Consider the following 14,463-nt stretch of genomic DNA (forward strand, 5'->3'; position numbering starts at 1 on the left):
TTGGATGATTAATAAACTTTATTGACTAACCAGATTAAAGTAGCATGGAATGTTCCAGAAGCTTCACAAAGTCTTCCTACTCCCACAACCTTCTGGAACTTTCTATCTACCTCTATGTTCTGGGGCCCCAGGGAATGTTCTTGCCTTTGATATTCACTGCAAGGAAACAAACTTGAGGCAGCTATATCAAGGAGCCCATGAGAATACCACTATTATATACCAATAGTGCTTTTACAACCAAACCCCGCTAAGAACCCCAATTGTTTTTGATAGAAATTCTCATAGAATCCTGCCCCAAGGACACTGCTGTGCGCCCAGCTGCTTGGTTAAGATTCACGTTTCTGTACCTTTTAGGAGGCTGAACACTTCCTGTTGTTTGTATTTCAAAAAGAACTTGTTTTCCAAATATGAAACATAGTAGCATTAAATGTTCTTTTTAAAAGTACATATGCCCCTCCCCGCAAGTCAAGGCTAGCTGAGCCACCAAGTCCGAATCCAAAGTGGGCTCAAATCTTTACCACTGAATTGTATGGTCACTGAAAGTACTAAGAGTTTGCCCCAGACCTACTAGGCTAGAATTAAATCATTTCCAAGACACGACGCTGAACTAGCTGTGGCCTTATCCTAATTACAAGGATTTCACAAGAGCAGGAATTCTTATTAATATACCAAAGCACCTCTGGGTTTGTTTAGAACCTATACTTCTGTCCTCACTCTTGTGGTAGATCTCTTGCAAAGGTTTTCCTATTTGTACAGCTTTACACTTAGCCGCAGGGCATAAATGCCTGAGCAGCTAAATCTCACAGCCAACACATACACCATGTGCAAGGACACAGAGTGGAGAGCCTGACGACTACTGCTCCAGCCAAGTAACGACCAACTGCTTAGCTTGACTTAGAAACAGAGAGAAAAAAGCTTCAGCCAGTGCTCTGAATAAAGAACCGTTTCCAGCACATTCCTCCAGTCCCTTAGAAGTACCATTTACTCCAAACTCAAGCAGCCAGGTTTCGAGGACTTGCCACATGGGGCTAAACAAAAGGACAGGCCACATTCCCAGTTTGTTGACCTCAAACTCCCAGTTTTTTGCTGCTTCTGGGAGGGGATGGGCTGCACAGTTAAGTGATGGGGCTGGCTAGCAGAGCAGTGACTAGGAGACAGGCCTACTGCCTCAAAGATAAACCTGCTTTACTAACATCATGTTTTAATCACTGAGCCCATTAGGATTATGGATAGTAAAGTGTGACAGACCTCAAGGGAGCAAATGATTTGTTCCTTTGCTGCCATGCCCACAGTAGTTTCTCTGAGGTCATGCATTAGATAAGTACAAGCACAGGAACAGCCCCTTCCTTACGTGGGGTGACCTTGCTTTCCCACTCCCACATGCCACCAGCAGAAGGGGGAGTGGGGTCTGGGGCTGATCACACAAGAATGGCCAGGTTTCCAAAGATCATATTCTTACCCTACACCAGGTCTCACCTGTGGCTGGGGAACTCACAGAAAGACAAGGTTCGTACAACCCCAGAATTTTTCTTTTGGCAGCCAACAATTGGTCACATTGCACGGTTCAAGGTTACACAGGAGCCCCACGGTACAAACGTGGGGCAGGAGCAGACCATTCTTGCTCAGAGCTCTACAATAGAGCCAGAGCAAGTGTTCCAGAAGTTGACAACTTCAGGAAGGCAACCTCTGGAAGCAGGCACCCAAGGGACTCCAGAAAACCCTTCACTCTCGGGATTTCGGGACTCTTCTTCTTGGGGCCTGTTTCTCTGCCACTGAAACGCCTTCTTTTCCGGGCCGTAGGGGAGGGACGTGCAGGTGGATGGCTAAGCCGGGCGGGCGGGGACGAGGAAGGAAGAGCAGTTCCTTCGGACCCCAGCAGAGGTAGACTATGGAAGGCAAGGGGTTCAAGAAGACAGGAAAGGCCATTTTCTTGGGGCCAGCTGGGGGCTGCTCCCCTTTCCTCCCATCTCTGATTAGAAACGAAAGCCCATAATGATGAAGGCCATGAGGAGAAGGAACACGAAAGTCGTGTCTCGGGTCTCGTCCCAGCGGAAGCCCTTCTTGGCCCGCTCCTCCTGCTGCCTGCGCAGGGCCTCTCGCCGGGCCCTCTGGCGCCGCTCGCGCTCCAGCTGCTCCCCGTAGTGCGCTTGGTAAAAGGCGTCGAAGTCGAACATGGTGCGGCTGGCGCCGGTCGCGGCCTGACCGCGGCCGTGGGCTCGAGAGGCAGGTGGCGGGGCGCGCGGCGAGCCGGCGTCGCCGGCGGGCGCCCTGGAGGGCCGGACACCAGGTCCGCGCAGGTCCTCGTCGCTGAGCAAGCCGCGGTCATACTTGCGACGCAGAGTGGCACTGCCCAGCACCACGTAGGCCTGAGAGATGCGCGTGAAGCGCTCGGCAGCTTCGGCGCTCCCCGAGTTGCGATCCGGGTGGTACAGGAAGCTCTGCCGGTAGTAGGCCGCCTTGATTTGCGCTTGCGTGGCCGTGGAGGGGACGCCGAGCAGCTCATAGAGCGCCGTGCGCGAGTATGGTCTGTCGCCCTGGGAATAAGTCCTCACATCTATGCCCAGGCCGGATCCCGGGGTCTGTGGAGCGCTCGGCAGCAGCCACAACCTCCACAGTAACCGCCGCGACCACCTCAGATCGCGCTTGGCTGCCATCTTGAAAGGACCATGCGGGCGGTGCAAGACGAACTGGCCAATGGGAGGCGCGTGTTGGTCGCGGCGCGTTGGCCCTGTAGCCAATCGAGTAAAGCAGGAGGCGGGGAGAGGGGCGGAGCATGCGTGCTAAGAGGAGGGCGTGGGACCGATGGCATAAAAGCCGGGTTCCTGGCTCGCCCACCTCAGTCTCCAGGCTGTGGCGTGGAGATGGCGTTCCGCGGCAGGAGGCCGGAACACGGCGGGCCCCCGGAGCTGGTGAGGCTTTGGCTCTGGCTCACCTCTCTCCCCGCCTGTGGTGCGTGCCCCGCGTCTTGATTCCTCCTCTACCGCTGTTCTCTTTTTTTTCCCCGCAGTTTTACGACAAGAATGAAGCCCGGAAATACGTGCGCAAGTAAGGGGAGCCTGCATATTGCCGGGTGTCGCGGGGGGCGGGGGGGGGGTAGGGGATTCGGGAACCGACAAGTTGGCTTAACAGCGGGCATTGCTTGGAAAGCACGCGGAATTTGGCGGTGGGGTAAGGAAGGGACGAGGACTGACTGCAGTTCTAAAGTGGGAAGGTCAGCGTCAAGCAAACCTCGAACCCTTTGGGCCTCAGTAAACTTGGAATTAAAATGGGGGTGGATCGTACCTATTTTCTCTAGGTGGTTTTCAAACAAATTTCAAAATAATTTGTTGAAGCTTGTGGTAAAATCGGCAGGGGGCCGTGGATACGTGTAAGGGGTCAGTGGTTTTGCGGGGAAGGAGAGCGTACTCACAGAATGCCGCACGTTATTAAGTTCGCGTGAGAACTGTTGGTGTAGGATTTGCATTTCAGAGGGTAGTTGTGCCACTGTAAAGTCATTTAACAAATGATGGCTAGCACAGGGACTTCAAGCCTTCCCTCTCTGATACACTAGTCTAGATATAACTATTCTCTTTCTTTCCATTCAAATTAGAGTCCAAGACCAAGCTAGCCAGCAGAAATCTCTGGCTCAATTGTCATTATGTCTCCTCTCCATATAAACTTTTTTTCCAGCTGCAGAGCTCTGCGTGATTTTTTCTCTTGATCTTGGGGTAGATAGGGCTACCCCAAAATAGACCTGTTCTTATTAGATGTAGTCATTTATTGAAATAATACTTAGTTTGAATTATTTAGTATGGAAAAATGTTAATATTTTGTTGAACTTTTTTTTTTTTTTTGGTAATGTGTTGAAATATTTAGGGCGTATTAAACTAAGACGTTAAGTAAGGTACGTTATCCAGTGTTATTACAGTTAATTTTACAGGTTTCATTTTAAATACGGTACTAAGAAAGCCCAACGTGGCTTGCATTATATTTCTCACAAACAATACTGGTTTGGGTTTTTGTTGTGCATTGTTGAGTTTTATATGTGAGAGTAACTATGGTGGGGTAGTTCTTCCAGAGAATACGTTAAGTAGTAACTATATCAGAGCCTTACTGAGTTGAAAATCTGCAGTGATTAGTCACTTAGCCAAGTAATTCGTTCCCTTCACATTAGCATCATAACTGGTAGAGTTATAATTTGTGTCCCAAAATAACTGATGTTGTATTACGTGGATTTTTGGGGTCAGTTTTAAACAGTTGGAGTTGAGTATGGTGACTGGGAGAGAGTACCTCAGGATGATTGTTTCTTTTCCTCTTTGCCTTTTTTTTTTTAAACTGAGTGATATTTTAGCTCAGAATTTCTCTATTACTTGATTGTTGTTTTCTGCCTTCCCAGCTCACGAATGATTGATGTCCAGACCAAGATGGCTGGGCGAGCATTGGAGCTCCTTTGTCTGCCCGAGGGTCAGCCCTGTTACCTGTTGGATATTGGGTGAGATCCTGGGGCCCGGTTTAAGTAGTCCAGGTGAAGGACTGTCTTTGCTGCTCACACTGTTGAGTTCCTGTTTGATGTTTTCCAGCTGTGGTTCTGGGTTGAGTGGAGATTATCTCTCAGATGAAGGGCACTACTGGGTGGGCATCGACATCAGCCCTGCCATGCTGGGTAAGTATGTCCTACTTGAATGTGGACTTTTCTTCATGAGCAGGGAGCAGCTGTGCATCCTCTCTCCCTGATGTGCTCTTCTCCGATGCAGATGCAGCCTTGGACCGAGACACTGAGGGAGACCTGCTTCTGGGGGACATGGGCCAAGGCATCCCCTTCAAACCAGGCTCCTTTGATGGTTGTATCAGGTGAGAAGAGTTTTTCACTTACTGCTTTCAGTCCTGCAGGTTAGTGCTTCCCAAACTAGCTGTGTAGCAGAGTTACACAGGAAACTAAAAAATAGACACCCCCAGGTTAGAGTAGTGGTCCCAGTTGTCTATTTTTTTGTATTTTTGAAACTACTCCTTTGATCATCTTGGACTTCCAGGTTTAGGTACAGCTGGTGTAGATTCTCTTCTCTGGGGGTGGGGGTGGGGGTGGGGGAGGGTGGTCTTCTCAACCTCTAGGAGCCATTTTGTGGGTGCCAGCAGCCATCTTATTGGCCCCAGCAGCCATCATTTTAGCCCCAGCGGCCATCTTGTTGACCCCAGCAGCCATCATTTTAGCCCCAGCGGCCATCTTGTTGGCCTCAGAAGCCATCATTTTAGCCCCAGCGGCCATCTTCTTGGCCTGAGGAGCTATCATCTTAGCCCCAGCAGCCATCTTGTTGGCCCCAGCAGCCATCATTTTAGCTCCCAATGGCCATCTTGTTGGCCCCAGCACCCATCATTTTAGCCCCAGTGGCCATCTTGTTGGCCCTAGCAGCCATCATTTTAGCCCCAGCGGCCATCTTCTTGGCCTGAGGAGCTATCATCTTAGCCCCAGCAGCCATCATTTTAGCTCCCAATGGCCATCTTGTTGGCCCCAGCACCCATCATTTTAGCCCCAGTGGCCATCTTGTTGGCCCCAGCAGCCATCATTTTAGCCCCAGCGGCCATCTTGGCCTGAGGAGCTATCATCTTAGCCCCAGCAGCCATCTTGTTGGCCCCAGCAGCCATCTTGTTGGCCTCAGGAGCCAGCTTGTTGCCTTCTTTTTTAATAGCTCTTCAGTGAGGGGGGAAAAAAAAAAAAAAAGCTCTTCAGTGAAGAATGGTCCAGAATTTAACAGTCTCTTCAGTGGCTTAATCATTTCTGGGTTGTCAGGGTCAAGTTTTGAAGTTTCATGTAGTGCTTTGATAACAGACCTTACAACATTGAAATGACTGTTCAAAACGTGAAGTTGTTCTTTGTCTTCTGTGGTAAAGTTCTGTTAAATGTTTGGTGTAACGTGTTGATGATGGGGTGGAGGTAGGGGATGAAGGAGAAGTCGTATCTTTAATCTTTACCTGGGGGGATACCTCCTCCTGTGATTATGGGTTGAGTAGTGGGGATCTGGATGTGAACAGTAAAAATTTGGAATTGAAAATTTTTTCCTAGGGTAAAGGAGGACTTTAAATTTGGGAACAAGGGCAGCCCCGGTGGCGCGGTGGTTTAGCGCCGCCTGCAGCCCAGGGTGTGATCCTGGAGACCTGGGATTGGATCCCGCATTGGGCTCTCTGTATGGTGCCTGCTTCTCTCTCTGCCTGTGTCTCTGCCTCTCTGTCTCTATGAATAAATAAATGAATAAATAAAATATTATAAATACATAAATAAATAAATTTGGGAACAAGACTGAGGGGAGAAAACACCTTTCAATGATAGCAATTGCTTTTTAGTAATGATTGGGTGAGCTGCAGAAAGCCAAAGGTCAGTGATATGGTCTGTATATCTTAGGAATAAGTCATCTTTTTTTTTTTTTTTTTTTAAAGAGATGATATGGCAAGCTGATTATTTTTCTTTTTGTAGCATTTCATATATGTAAGACATGGTACCAGGTGCTGTGGATCTCGTGGAAGTACAACATAGTCCCTGCTTTTAAGACTCCGCATGGTGTATGAGGTGCTCTAAGACACGGGCCACACGACTGAACAGGAATTTGAGTGTGGAGTGTGATGGAGAGTCCTGGGACCCACCAGAGCGGTGAAGAGAAGCCAGAGAGCACAGGGAAACCTGGAGGAGGAGGGGCTGGGGCTGGCCCTTGAAAACTGAGGAATTGCGCTAGGCATGGGGGGAGGGTGTCTGAGTGAAGAACAGTGAGAACAGAGCCACAGAAAGTGGCCAGAGAGTGGCACCTGATAGATCCCCGTGGGGGTAGAATGAGAGATTTTTAAGCTCCATGTTGAGAAGTTTGGGCTTTATTGAGTAGTCGGGAAGCTAGGGAGTGAGTGACCAGATCAGAACTGTATTTTGGGTAGATTATTTACAAGAAGAGAACCGAGATTGTGGAAGCAATGGAGGCGGTGGTAGTGTTGCCCCAGGAGAATGGTAGAGAGAAATAAAAACTGGGAGAGGCAGTGGGACAGACCAGTAGGGTTTGTAGTTCCGTGGATATATGTTCACAGGCCTGAGTGGGGGATGTACCTGAGAGGAGTGTATGATAACCGTTTGAGGTTTTTAAATCTGGGAATGGTGAAGACAACGAACAGGTACAGTCGAGTGAACTGATTGCAGAGGAGAACGAATGAATGAAGGTGTTTTATTCTAACAGTTTTCCCTCGGATAGAGGAAGGGAAAGAAGGGGTAGGTGGCAGAGAGGCTTGACATACTGTGTAATTTTAAATTTGAGATGCATGTGTGAAACAAGGTTGAGAAAATACTTGTTTGGACTGGCTGCACAGAAGTTAATGCTGACTTTCCATTCAACCTTCTCTGTCCAATATTGTAGAACGGTGAGCTGAAGTGGATCTGCACATGCCCAGAAAGAGAATTATGGGCAGGAGGGTTTCACCTGAAGCTCAAGGATGTGTGCATGGTGATAGAGTCTCACAGAGCCTGGGGAGAGTACCACATGTTGGTCCCTCTCCTGACTGGGTCCCTTCTTTTCTCAGCATTTCTGCTATACAGTGGCTCTGTAATGCAAACAAGAAGTCTGACATCCCTGCAAAGCGCCTATACTGCTTTTTTTCTTCGCTTTACTCTGTGCTGGTGAGTATGAGATCTCCTACCTGTTTGGGTTGGCTGTTTATTCCTCCTGTGGATAGTGATGGAGTAGGAAGTATTCCACGGGAAGGCCATTCACGTAGGCCTGCCCGGGGTCGCAGGACCTTGTGGTTATTTCTGTCCAGGTCTAAGCCCTAAAGAGAAATCTCAGCAGTCTGATGCCTCAAATGAAATGCAGAACACGTCAGTGTCAAAATCTGAGACCGATTATAATTCCTATGTCCCAGCTGCACTGAATTTTAATTGTAAGTTGGTTTAGGGGCATGGACACCACAGAGGGAGGACAAAGACATTGTGTGTAGAGCTCACAGAGTGCCCAGAAATCCTCTGACTCCTACTCCTTTCTCCCCGCTACTGCTGATGCTCAGGTGGGGAGCAGGGTGGTTATTTATCACAGAGCCTTTATTAGCTTTATCTGTCTTCATGACTAACGGTCTAGATTTTAGTTGTTTAGTAGGATTAGACAGTAGTTTGAGATTTTAAGTCCTAGGAATGAACGGATCCAGGTATTTCTTGGTATCTCCCCACCTCATCCCTAGTTTTCCTAAGATGGGTTGTTTCTGCAGTTGGCTGGCTGGTCTCATGTGTCATGTGCTTTTCCTCATACACATGCCCTGGAGTTAACCTGAGGTTCTGGTGGCTTCTGTGTTTGCCTTTCTCTCTGCTGAAGTGGTTTTCCCTCCTGTGATTAGCCAGGACCCCACTACATTCAGGACACTGCTCAAGTGTCCCTTCAGAGAGAGGCCTTCCTTGAGCCAAAAGTAAACCCAACAGTCTCTTGAAATTAGCTATTCCTTTGTTCTAATTTATTTTTCTTCTTGGCATTAAATCAATGCTGTAAATTAGCAGCCTTTCATGCTAAAATGTGAACTCTGAAAGTTTGGGGGCTGTCTCTGTTCACGGCTATGTCCCAAGCCCTATGAACAGTGTCCTATACCTAATGGGGTTTCAGATATCTAGTGAGCAAGGAATAGAGAAGCATTGGGCCCTGAGCCCATGGTATGATTGTAGGAGAGTGAGGTCTCTGTTGGTTGCAGGTTCATGGAGCCCGGGCCGTCCTGCAGCTATACCCGGAGAACTCCGAGCAGGTGAGCCCCTTGGCTACTAGAGTTGCAGGGAAGGGGGGAGTAAACCCAAGACAGGTAAGCTGTCCTGCTCCTCACTCACCTGCCCTTGCGCTGCTGGGAGGTGACAAGACAAGGAACTCGTTGCTGACTGGGGGGAAAAGTAGGGAATGAGCCCCCAGGAGAGGTCCCTGTGGCCCCTGATGGCATGTTTTATGACCTGGTGTCCTAGGCAAGAGTAGCGGTACCTGCGGGGGTAGGGTAGGGCATTTGTTTTCTCCTGACAGACATCTGGTGTTAACAGTTAATAGGTTATTTCTGATATACACAATTAAATAGAAGTTGGGAGAGGATTTGAGAGAACAGCAAAGCTGTCCTGTAGAACGTCATGCCATGGGGATGAGTATAGGTACAGATCCTGAAAGACAAGTGGGGAGCTGTCCCCAGCCCCTAACATGAAACATGAGTGAGTTTGCCTCCTGACTGGTGGCCATTCCTGAGATGGGAAGGGGGTAGGTGGAAAGATGGGTCCCTGGGCTAGATAGAAATGGAGACTTGAGGGAATTGCTGATTCCAGCCTACACTTCCTTGTGTGGCTTTCGGGGATTCAGAATGGAGAGCAGTCTTATGAAGACCTTCAGTTCTCCCAGGCAGTCCTGGGAGTAGACTGGCTCCTGGAAGGGAGTGGAGGAAAAGCTGTGTGCTCCCCCAGCCTCCATGCCTGACTCACACCATTCTCTTCTCAGTTGGAGCTAATTACGATCCAGGCCACCAAGGCTGGCTTCACTGGTGGCGTGGTTGTGGACTTCCCCAATAGCGCCAAGGCAAAGAAGTAAGTGCTGAGGGCTAGTGTGCTGTTGGCATCAAGCAGCAGGGTTGTTGGGGTGACGAGCCAGCCAGAGGGTTGCTAGGCTGGGTCCCCCAGGCCCTCCTATTCTGCACCTGTGTGTGAGAGGGGACGTGCTTGAGGACTTGTGTGTCGTCTGTCGTCCCCCCACCCCACCCCCGTCGGCTTTATGAGCCCAGCCCTCACTCTCCTTTCTGCTTTCAGGTTCTACCTCTGCTTGTTTTCTGGGCCTTCGACCTTTATGCCAAAGGTGAGGGACCCAGAGTCTGCTGGTTTGTATCCTTTGGATTCCCTGCTTGTGGGGCCTCGTACCTGTTGAAAGTGCTCAGGCCTGGGTGGCCTGGCCTCCCAGGGCAGGGCAGACGGGTGGAGGGACCCTGGGGATGATCTAAGAGTCCTCTGGTCTCTGCAGCCCCTGAATGACAGTAACGAGAGTAATGAGGAAGAGGAGGTCCAGGAGTCCGTGTTCACAAGAGAGAGGTAAAGCAGTCCGCAGTCGCTGGGGCCGGCCTTGGGTGTGGGGGTCTTGCTGCTGCCAGGGCTGGCAGACGGGGCGGAAGGAAGATGGCAGCGTTCTGCTTTCACGAGGGCTCTCAGGACCAGGTGTGGCTGTGGCACCAAAGTGGTGACAGAATGGGAGACTTTGGGCCTATGCCTGCTCCCGCCCGCCCGCTGGGCAGTGGGGGCCCTCCAGCATGTCTGCGGCGCCCTTCTCCCTCAGGCTGCTGCCCCCACTGCGTCCCAGACCCCCTCCCCTCTGGCTCTCCCTCCGCTCCCCTGCATCCTCCTGTCTGCTCTCCTGCCCACTCCCACATGCACTGTACCAGCTCTCCTGTCTTCGCCGGTAGCCAGCCTTGTGCGTAGGCCTCCCTTCTGGGTCAGATCTGGCACCTGTCTTGCCCCACGCACCATTCTCTCACTGCTGCTCTCTGCTCCTGCCACTGGCCCCACTGGTAGCTCTCCTCAAGGCCACACCAGCTTCTGTCCTGCCAAGGCTGTGGCTACTTTTCAGTCTATTTTCTCTGCTATCCTTAACTTAACCTGCCTGCTCTGTAGGCACCAACTGAGACCTCGCTCCCTTGTTGCTTTCCCTGTCCAGCTTCCCCTAAGCCTTCCCTCAACCCCCATCTCAGTTTGGTCCTCGGCTCTCTGGCTGTTCCTTCTTGGAGCACCCTGGGGCCCAGCCTGGACACACACACCACCACCACCCCACCCCCACCACCACCCCCGTCTCTGCTGCCTTAGCCACCAACTCTAGATTCCTTGCTCCGGACTTAGGCCTGTGGCCTCTACCCCACCTCCAATTTCTGAACCGTCCCCTAAGTATCTGCTTTAGGGATACTTTCGCCGGTGTGGACAAAGCCACTCTCTTGCTCTTCACCCCAAGACTTCCTCCGCTCTCTCCCTATTTGTTTCTGTTTCTCTTACCTTCTCTCCAGCCAGGCCTTCACATCTTGCTACCTTTGACGCAAGTCTGTCCAGGGGGCAGCCCCCTCCTCTCCCTGGGCCCCCACCACCTTTGCCTGGTGTGGACATTGCTGTGCTGGCCTCCCTCTGCTCTTGATCTTTGCCCATTTGAATTTCTCCTACACGGTAGTAAGACAAATCCGTTCTTCCTTTCATTTCTTAAAACGGGTAAATGTATCTTGCCATTTTTCTCTTCCAGTGTCCTTGGTTGAGTTCTCTTTACCCTCTGTTTCCTTCCACCTTTCAGTGCTCTGAATCCTATGTATTTGTTTCCTGGGTGGTCAGGGGGTTTCCCCAGCCAGAAGGAGAACTTGGATATCACTGGTATGTCCCTGATGTCAGAGCAAGATCTTGTCAGTGAACAGTGTCCAGCATTCAGTGGCTGGATAATTGATGGTAAGGCAGTGAAGGAGGTTATTTCTCCCTTCTGGTTGATGGGAGTGAAAAGCCTAAAAATTTTTAAGACGTTGAAGAAGAAAAATGGGTAGAGAATGAATTTAGAAGGCCATGGGTGGTGAAGATCATGAGTGTGTTCATGTCCACCACAGACTGAATTCTTCTGACTCCTTATCCCCACCTCCCACCACAGTCATCTCCCTTAGCTTCCTGGGTCCATTCTGGGGGAGTAGGGGGATTGTGGGGTGGTTTTAGATGCTTTTTGTTCTAAGTGCCCACCACTTGATCCCAGTGAGTAGTACCCTTTCTCCCACCTCCCAGAGGATCTGCCCTCAGTGTAACCTCCTCCATCCACTGTGTATGTAGTCCCTCTAGCCCTCACACTGGTGTCTCCAGATGACATGTGCTAACTGTAAAGTTAGGTAAGCAACTGTTGTTCATCTCTTGAGGGGGTAAAGCGAGCGCTTGGGCAGTGTGTCGAGCAGAGGGCATGTGTGTGCAGGCTCAGCACAGACTTGTCTCCCCAGTTCTGCAGATCCTCCGCTTGGGGGACGGGGGACAGGAGGCTGTTGTCCATTGGCAGGATAATTGGGGCTTCTCCCGTTCTTGTCCTTTCTATCTTAACTGTTCTCTCTGACTGTGTCTCTGCCTCTCTGAGAACTCAGTCCACCTGTGGCATTTGCAGCTACTGACCACCTTCCCTCTTGGCACCTTTGGGTTGGGGCACTCACGGCCTCCACCCACTCCATTATTTGCCGTGATGACTCTCCCCCGTGGTTCGTTCCTTCTGTGGCTCACAGTTGGCCCCCACTTCTGCTTCTGTACACACTGGCTGCTGCTGTGTCCTGTGCTCTCAACCCCGATGTTGGCAGCTGCCTATTTTGCACTTGATTTCTCAGACCCCTGCTCTCTGGTTGTAGGCACTCTTCCGTTTGATTCATGTACCCTGCCTGTCCATGCCGAAGGGTATAAGTCCTGTTGTCAGTCCTTTGCCAAGAGACAGCAGTGACTGCTCCTTGCTTACTGAGGAGAAAACATATTCACTCCTTACCCGTGTTCATATCTTCATGAACTAGCCTAGCCAAGTGAGATTCTCAGAATTTTTTTTTTAGAGTAGGGGGCAGAAGAGCAGAGGGAGAGAGAATCTCAAGCAGACTTTACATTAAGTGCAGAGCACAAAGTGGGGCTTAACGTTAGGACCCTAAGATTATGATCTGAGCCAAAGTGAAGGGTCAGGTGCTCAACTGAGTGAGCCACCCAGGCACCCCCAAGATTTTTTTTTTTTAATTCTGACTTTTGTTATTAGGTCAGAACAGAGGAGAAATAGCAGCAAGCAGGGTCCGTGTTGTAGTCCATGTTGCAGTCTGGCCTGCATTGGCCCTGAGCCAAGGAGGGAACGTGTGCTTCTTGCCATTGGTATCCCACCAGGACTCCTCCCCTTCTCATCCCACACATGGGACTTTTCTGCTCCTGACCTGCTCTGTCCTTTCGGTGCCACACCCCATGTGGCACTCTGGTCCCGGCACTGCCCCTATCTCTGCCTGCAGGAATAGCCACTTGTCTCAGCAGCTCTCTTGTTTCTCCCAGACTGCTCTTCCTTTCTGAGTCACTCCCTCAGCAGCTGCCGGGCACTTGCTTTGCCTAGTGTCACTGGTGCCTGCCGAGGCCCAGGCATGGGCTCTTCAAGGGCAGGCCTGGTTCATACCCACTGTAGGACATCTATGGGTCGTGTACTCAGGTGCTCAGGAAATGGTTAACTCAAATGACCAGCAGCCCCCTGTGGCAAGAATTAGGCTGGAAGCTGTTTGATCCCAGCTGGCAGGTGGGGATGTGGTTTGGGGGCAGAGGCTCGCCCCATATTCAGGGCCTCTCTCTCGTGGGGCTTTATGAGGGGTCCCTTTTCTTCTCAGCCAGGGCTGGAGGCCAAGATCGGCCCTTGAGGGTCATTGTCAGGGCTGCCATGAGCTGGCAGCCGTTACCCTGCCTCAGACATTTGTTGCCAGGAGCCTCTGCTTGGCGTCTGCCAGCCTTGCCAGCTCCATAGCCAGGCGAGACGAGGGTCTGAAGTGGTGGCACTGGGCACAGGACCTCAGCTCTCCTTGGATGGTGGCAGGCTTTCGTGAGCTGATCCTGGCCTGTTGCCTCAGAAGTACCGTGGTTCCCTCCCTGCCCGTCCCACAGGCAGTACCTAACAAGCAAACCGACCTGAGCCAGGTAGTCCTCTACACGGAGATGCCTGGGAGGGAGTTCGGGCCTCTCCCATCCTCTTCTCCTCCCACTCTCCTCCCGAACAGCAGCTCTGGCCTGAGGAGATGTCACTGGGGAGGAGAGTGTCTCTTGAGAGTGGGGACCTCTGTTGCAGAAGGGGCATTGAGGCCACCCGACACGGGGAAGATCACCAGTTTTGCCCCGCATGGATTAGCCTGGGTGCCAGCCAGGCCACTCCACCCATCTGCTCAGAGCTGTCTAACCTCCCTCCCCCCACAGGATCCCATACAGGATCGCATGCCGCGGGGTAGTAAGGAAGAGCCGTGAGTGGGTGCTGGAGAAGAAGGAACGCCGGAGGCGGCAGGGCAAGTGAGTGTTGTGGCCAGGCTGGGCTGCTGAGGGAGGAGGGTGTCCTGGGGGTTCTTTGTTTATTCTGAGACTTTGTTGTTTCCTTGCCACAGGGAAGTCAGACCTGACACCCAGTACACCGGCCGCAAGCGCAAGCCCCGCTTCTAGGTGGTTTGCTTAGGCTGCACGCGGTTATTACAGGCAAGAAGTTTTCTCTGTTGAAGTGCCTACATCCGTCAGCTGACAAAAATACTGTTTTAGAAAAGTTTTCATGTTCTAACAGTTTCTCTTCACTTAACAAAAGTTTTAATAGCATCTTATTTTGTTCTAAAAGCAATAAACCACTTCCTGTGGAATTGCGGTTCTGGCATTTTCCAGCTCTGTGATCCTAAACACATTTCTTGAGTTTCTACTGGGGGGCGGAGGTGGGGGCTGTGGGGGACTATCACCAGGTTCCCCAGGTCCAGACGAGGCTTGAAGAACTTAAATGTATG

At 51.0% G+C, this 14,463-nt stretch overlaps 2 protein-coding genes and 1 non-coding gene across 4 annotated transcripts; 2 read left to right on the top strand and 1 right to left on the bottom strand.

Annotated features, from left to right (window-relative positions):
• On the bottom strand, nucleotides 1–2,910 carry DNAJC30 (DnaJ heat shock protein family (Hsp40) member C30). Its single transcript, XM_072837468.1, has one exon. It carries the CDS (start codon nucleotides 2,652–2,654, stop codon nucleotides 1,974–1,976), a length of 681 nt encoding a protein of 226 aa, XP_072693569.1. The 5' UTR covers nucleotides 2,655–2,910; the 3' UTR covers nucleotides 1–1,973.
• On the top strand, nucleotides 1,414–14,325 carry BUD23 (BUD23 rRNA methyltransferase and ribosome maturation factor). Of its 2 annotated transcripts, none has more exons than XM_072837465.1 (12): nucleotides 1,414–1,506; nucleotides 3,008–3,045; nucleotides 4,376–4,471; nucleotides 4,560–4,642; nucleotides 4,734–4,830; nucleotides 7,528–7,624; nucleotides 8,677–8,727; nucleotides 9,450–9,535; nucleotides 9,755–9,800; nucleotides 9,963–10,030; nucleotides 13,901–13,990; nucleotides 14,083–14,325. In XM_072837465.1, exons 1-12 carry the CDS (start codon nucleotides 1,429–1,431, stop codon nucleotides 14,135–14,137), a joined length of 885 nt encoding a protein of 294 aa, XP_072693566.1. In that variant the 5' UTR covers nucleotides 1,414–1,428; the 3' UTR covers nucleotides 14,138–14,325. The 2 variants fall into 2 exon arrangements, with proteins under 2 accessions (XP_072693566.1, XP_072693565.1); XM_072837464.1 differs by lacking the exon at nucleotides 1,414–1,506 and adding an exon at nucleotides 2,552–2,909.
• LOC140639248 (small Cajal body-specific RNA 20) lies at nucleotides 13,278–13,408 on the top strand. The gene has a single exon (XR_012036040.1).
• Nucleotides 14,326–14,463: the final 138 nt, after the last annotated feature.

This window comes from Canis lupus, chromosome 8 (assembly GCF_048164855.1).
Source record: "Canis lupus baileyi chromosome 8, mCanLup2.hap1, whole genome shotgun sequence".
Classification (NCBI taxonomy): domain Eukaryota; kingdom Metazoa; phylum Chordata; class Mammalia; order Carnivora; family Canidae; genus Canis; species Canis lupus.

Excerpts from the sequence above, each read along its gene's own strand:
- DNAJC30 (XM_072837468.1), bottom strand. The coding sequence starts at position 2,654 with ATGGCAGCCAAGCGCGATCTGAGGTGGTCGCGGCGGTTACTGTGGAGG.
- BUD23 (XM_072837464.1), top strand. The coding sequence starts at position 2,667 with ATGCGGGCGGTGCAAGACGAACTGGCCAATGGGAGGCGCGTGTTGGTC. Across the intron at positions 2,910-3,007 it reads ACGGCGGGCCCCCGGAGCTG|TTTTACGACAAGAATGAAGC; the intron begins GTGAGGCTTTGG and ends TTTTCCCCGCAG. Across the intron at positions 3,046-4,375 it reads GCCCGGAAATACGTGCGCAA|CTCACGAATGATTGATGTCC; the intron begins GTAAGGGGAGCC and ends CTGCCTTCCCAG.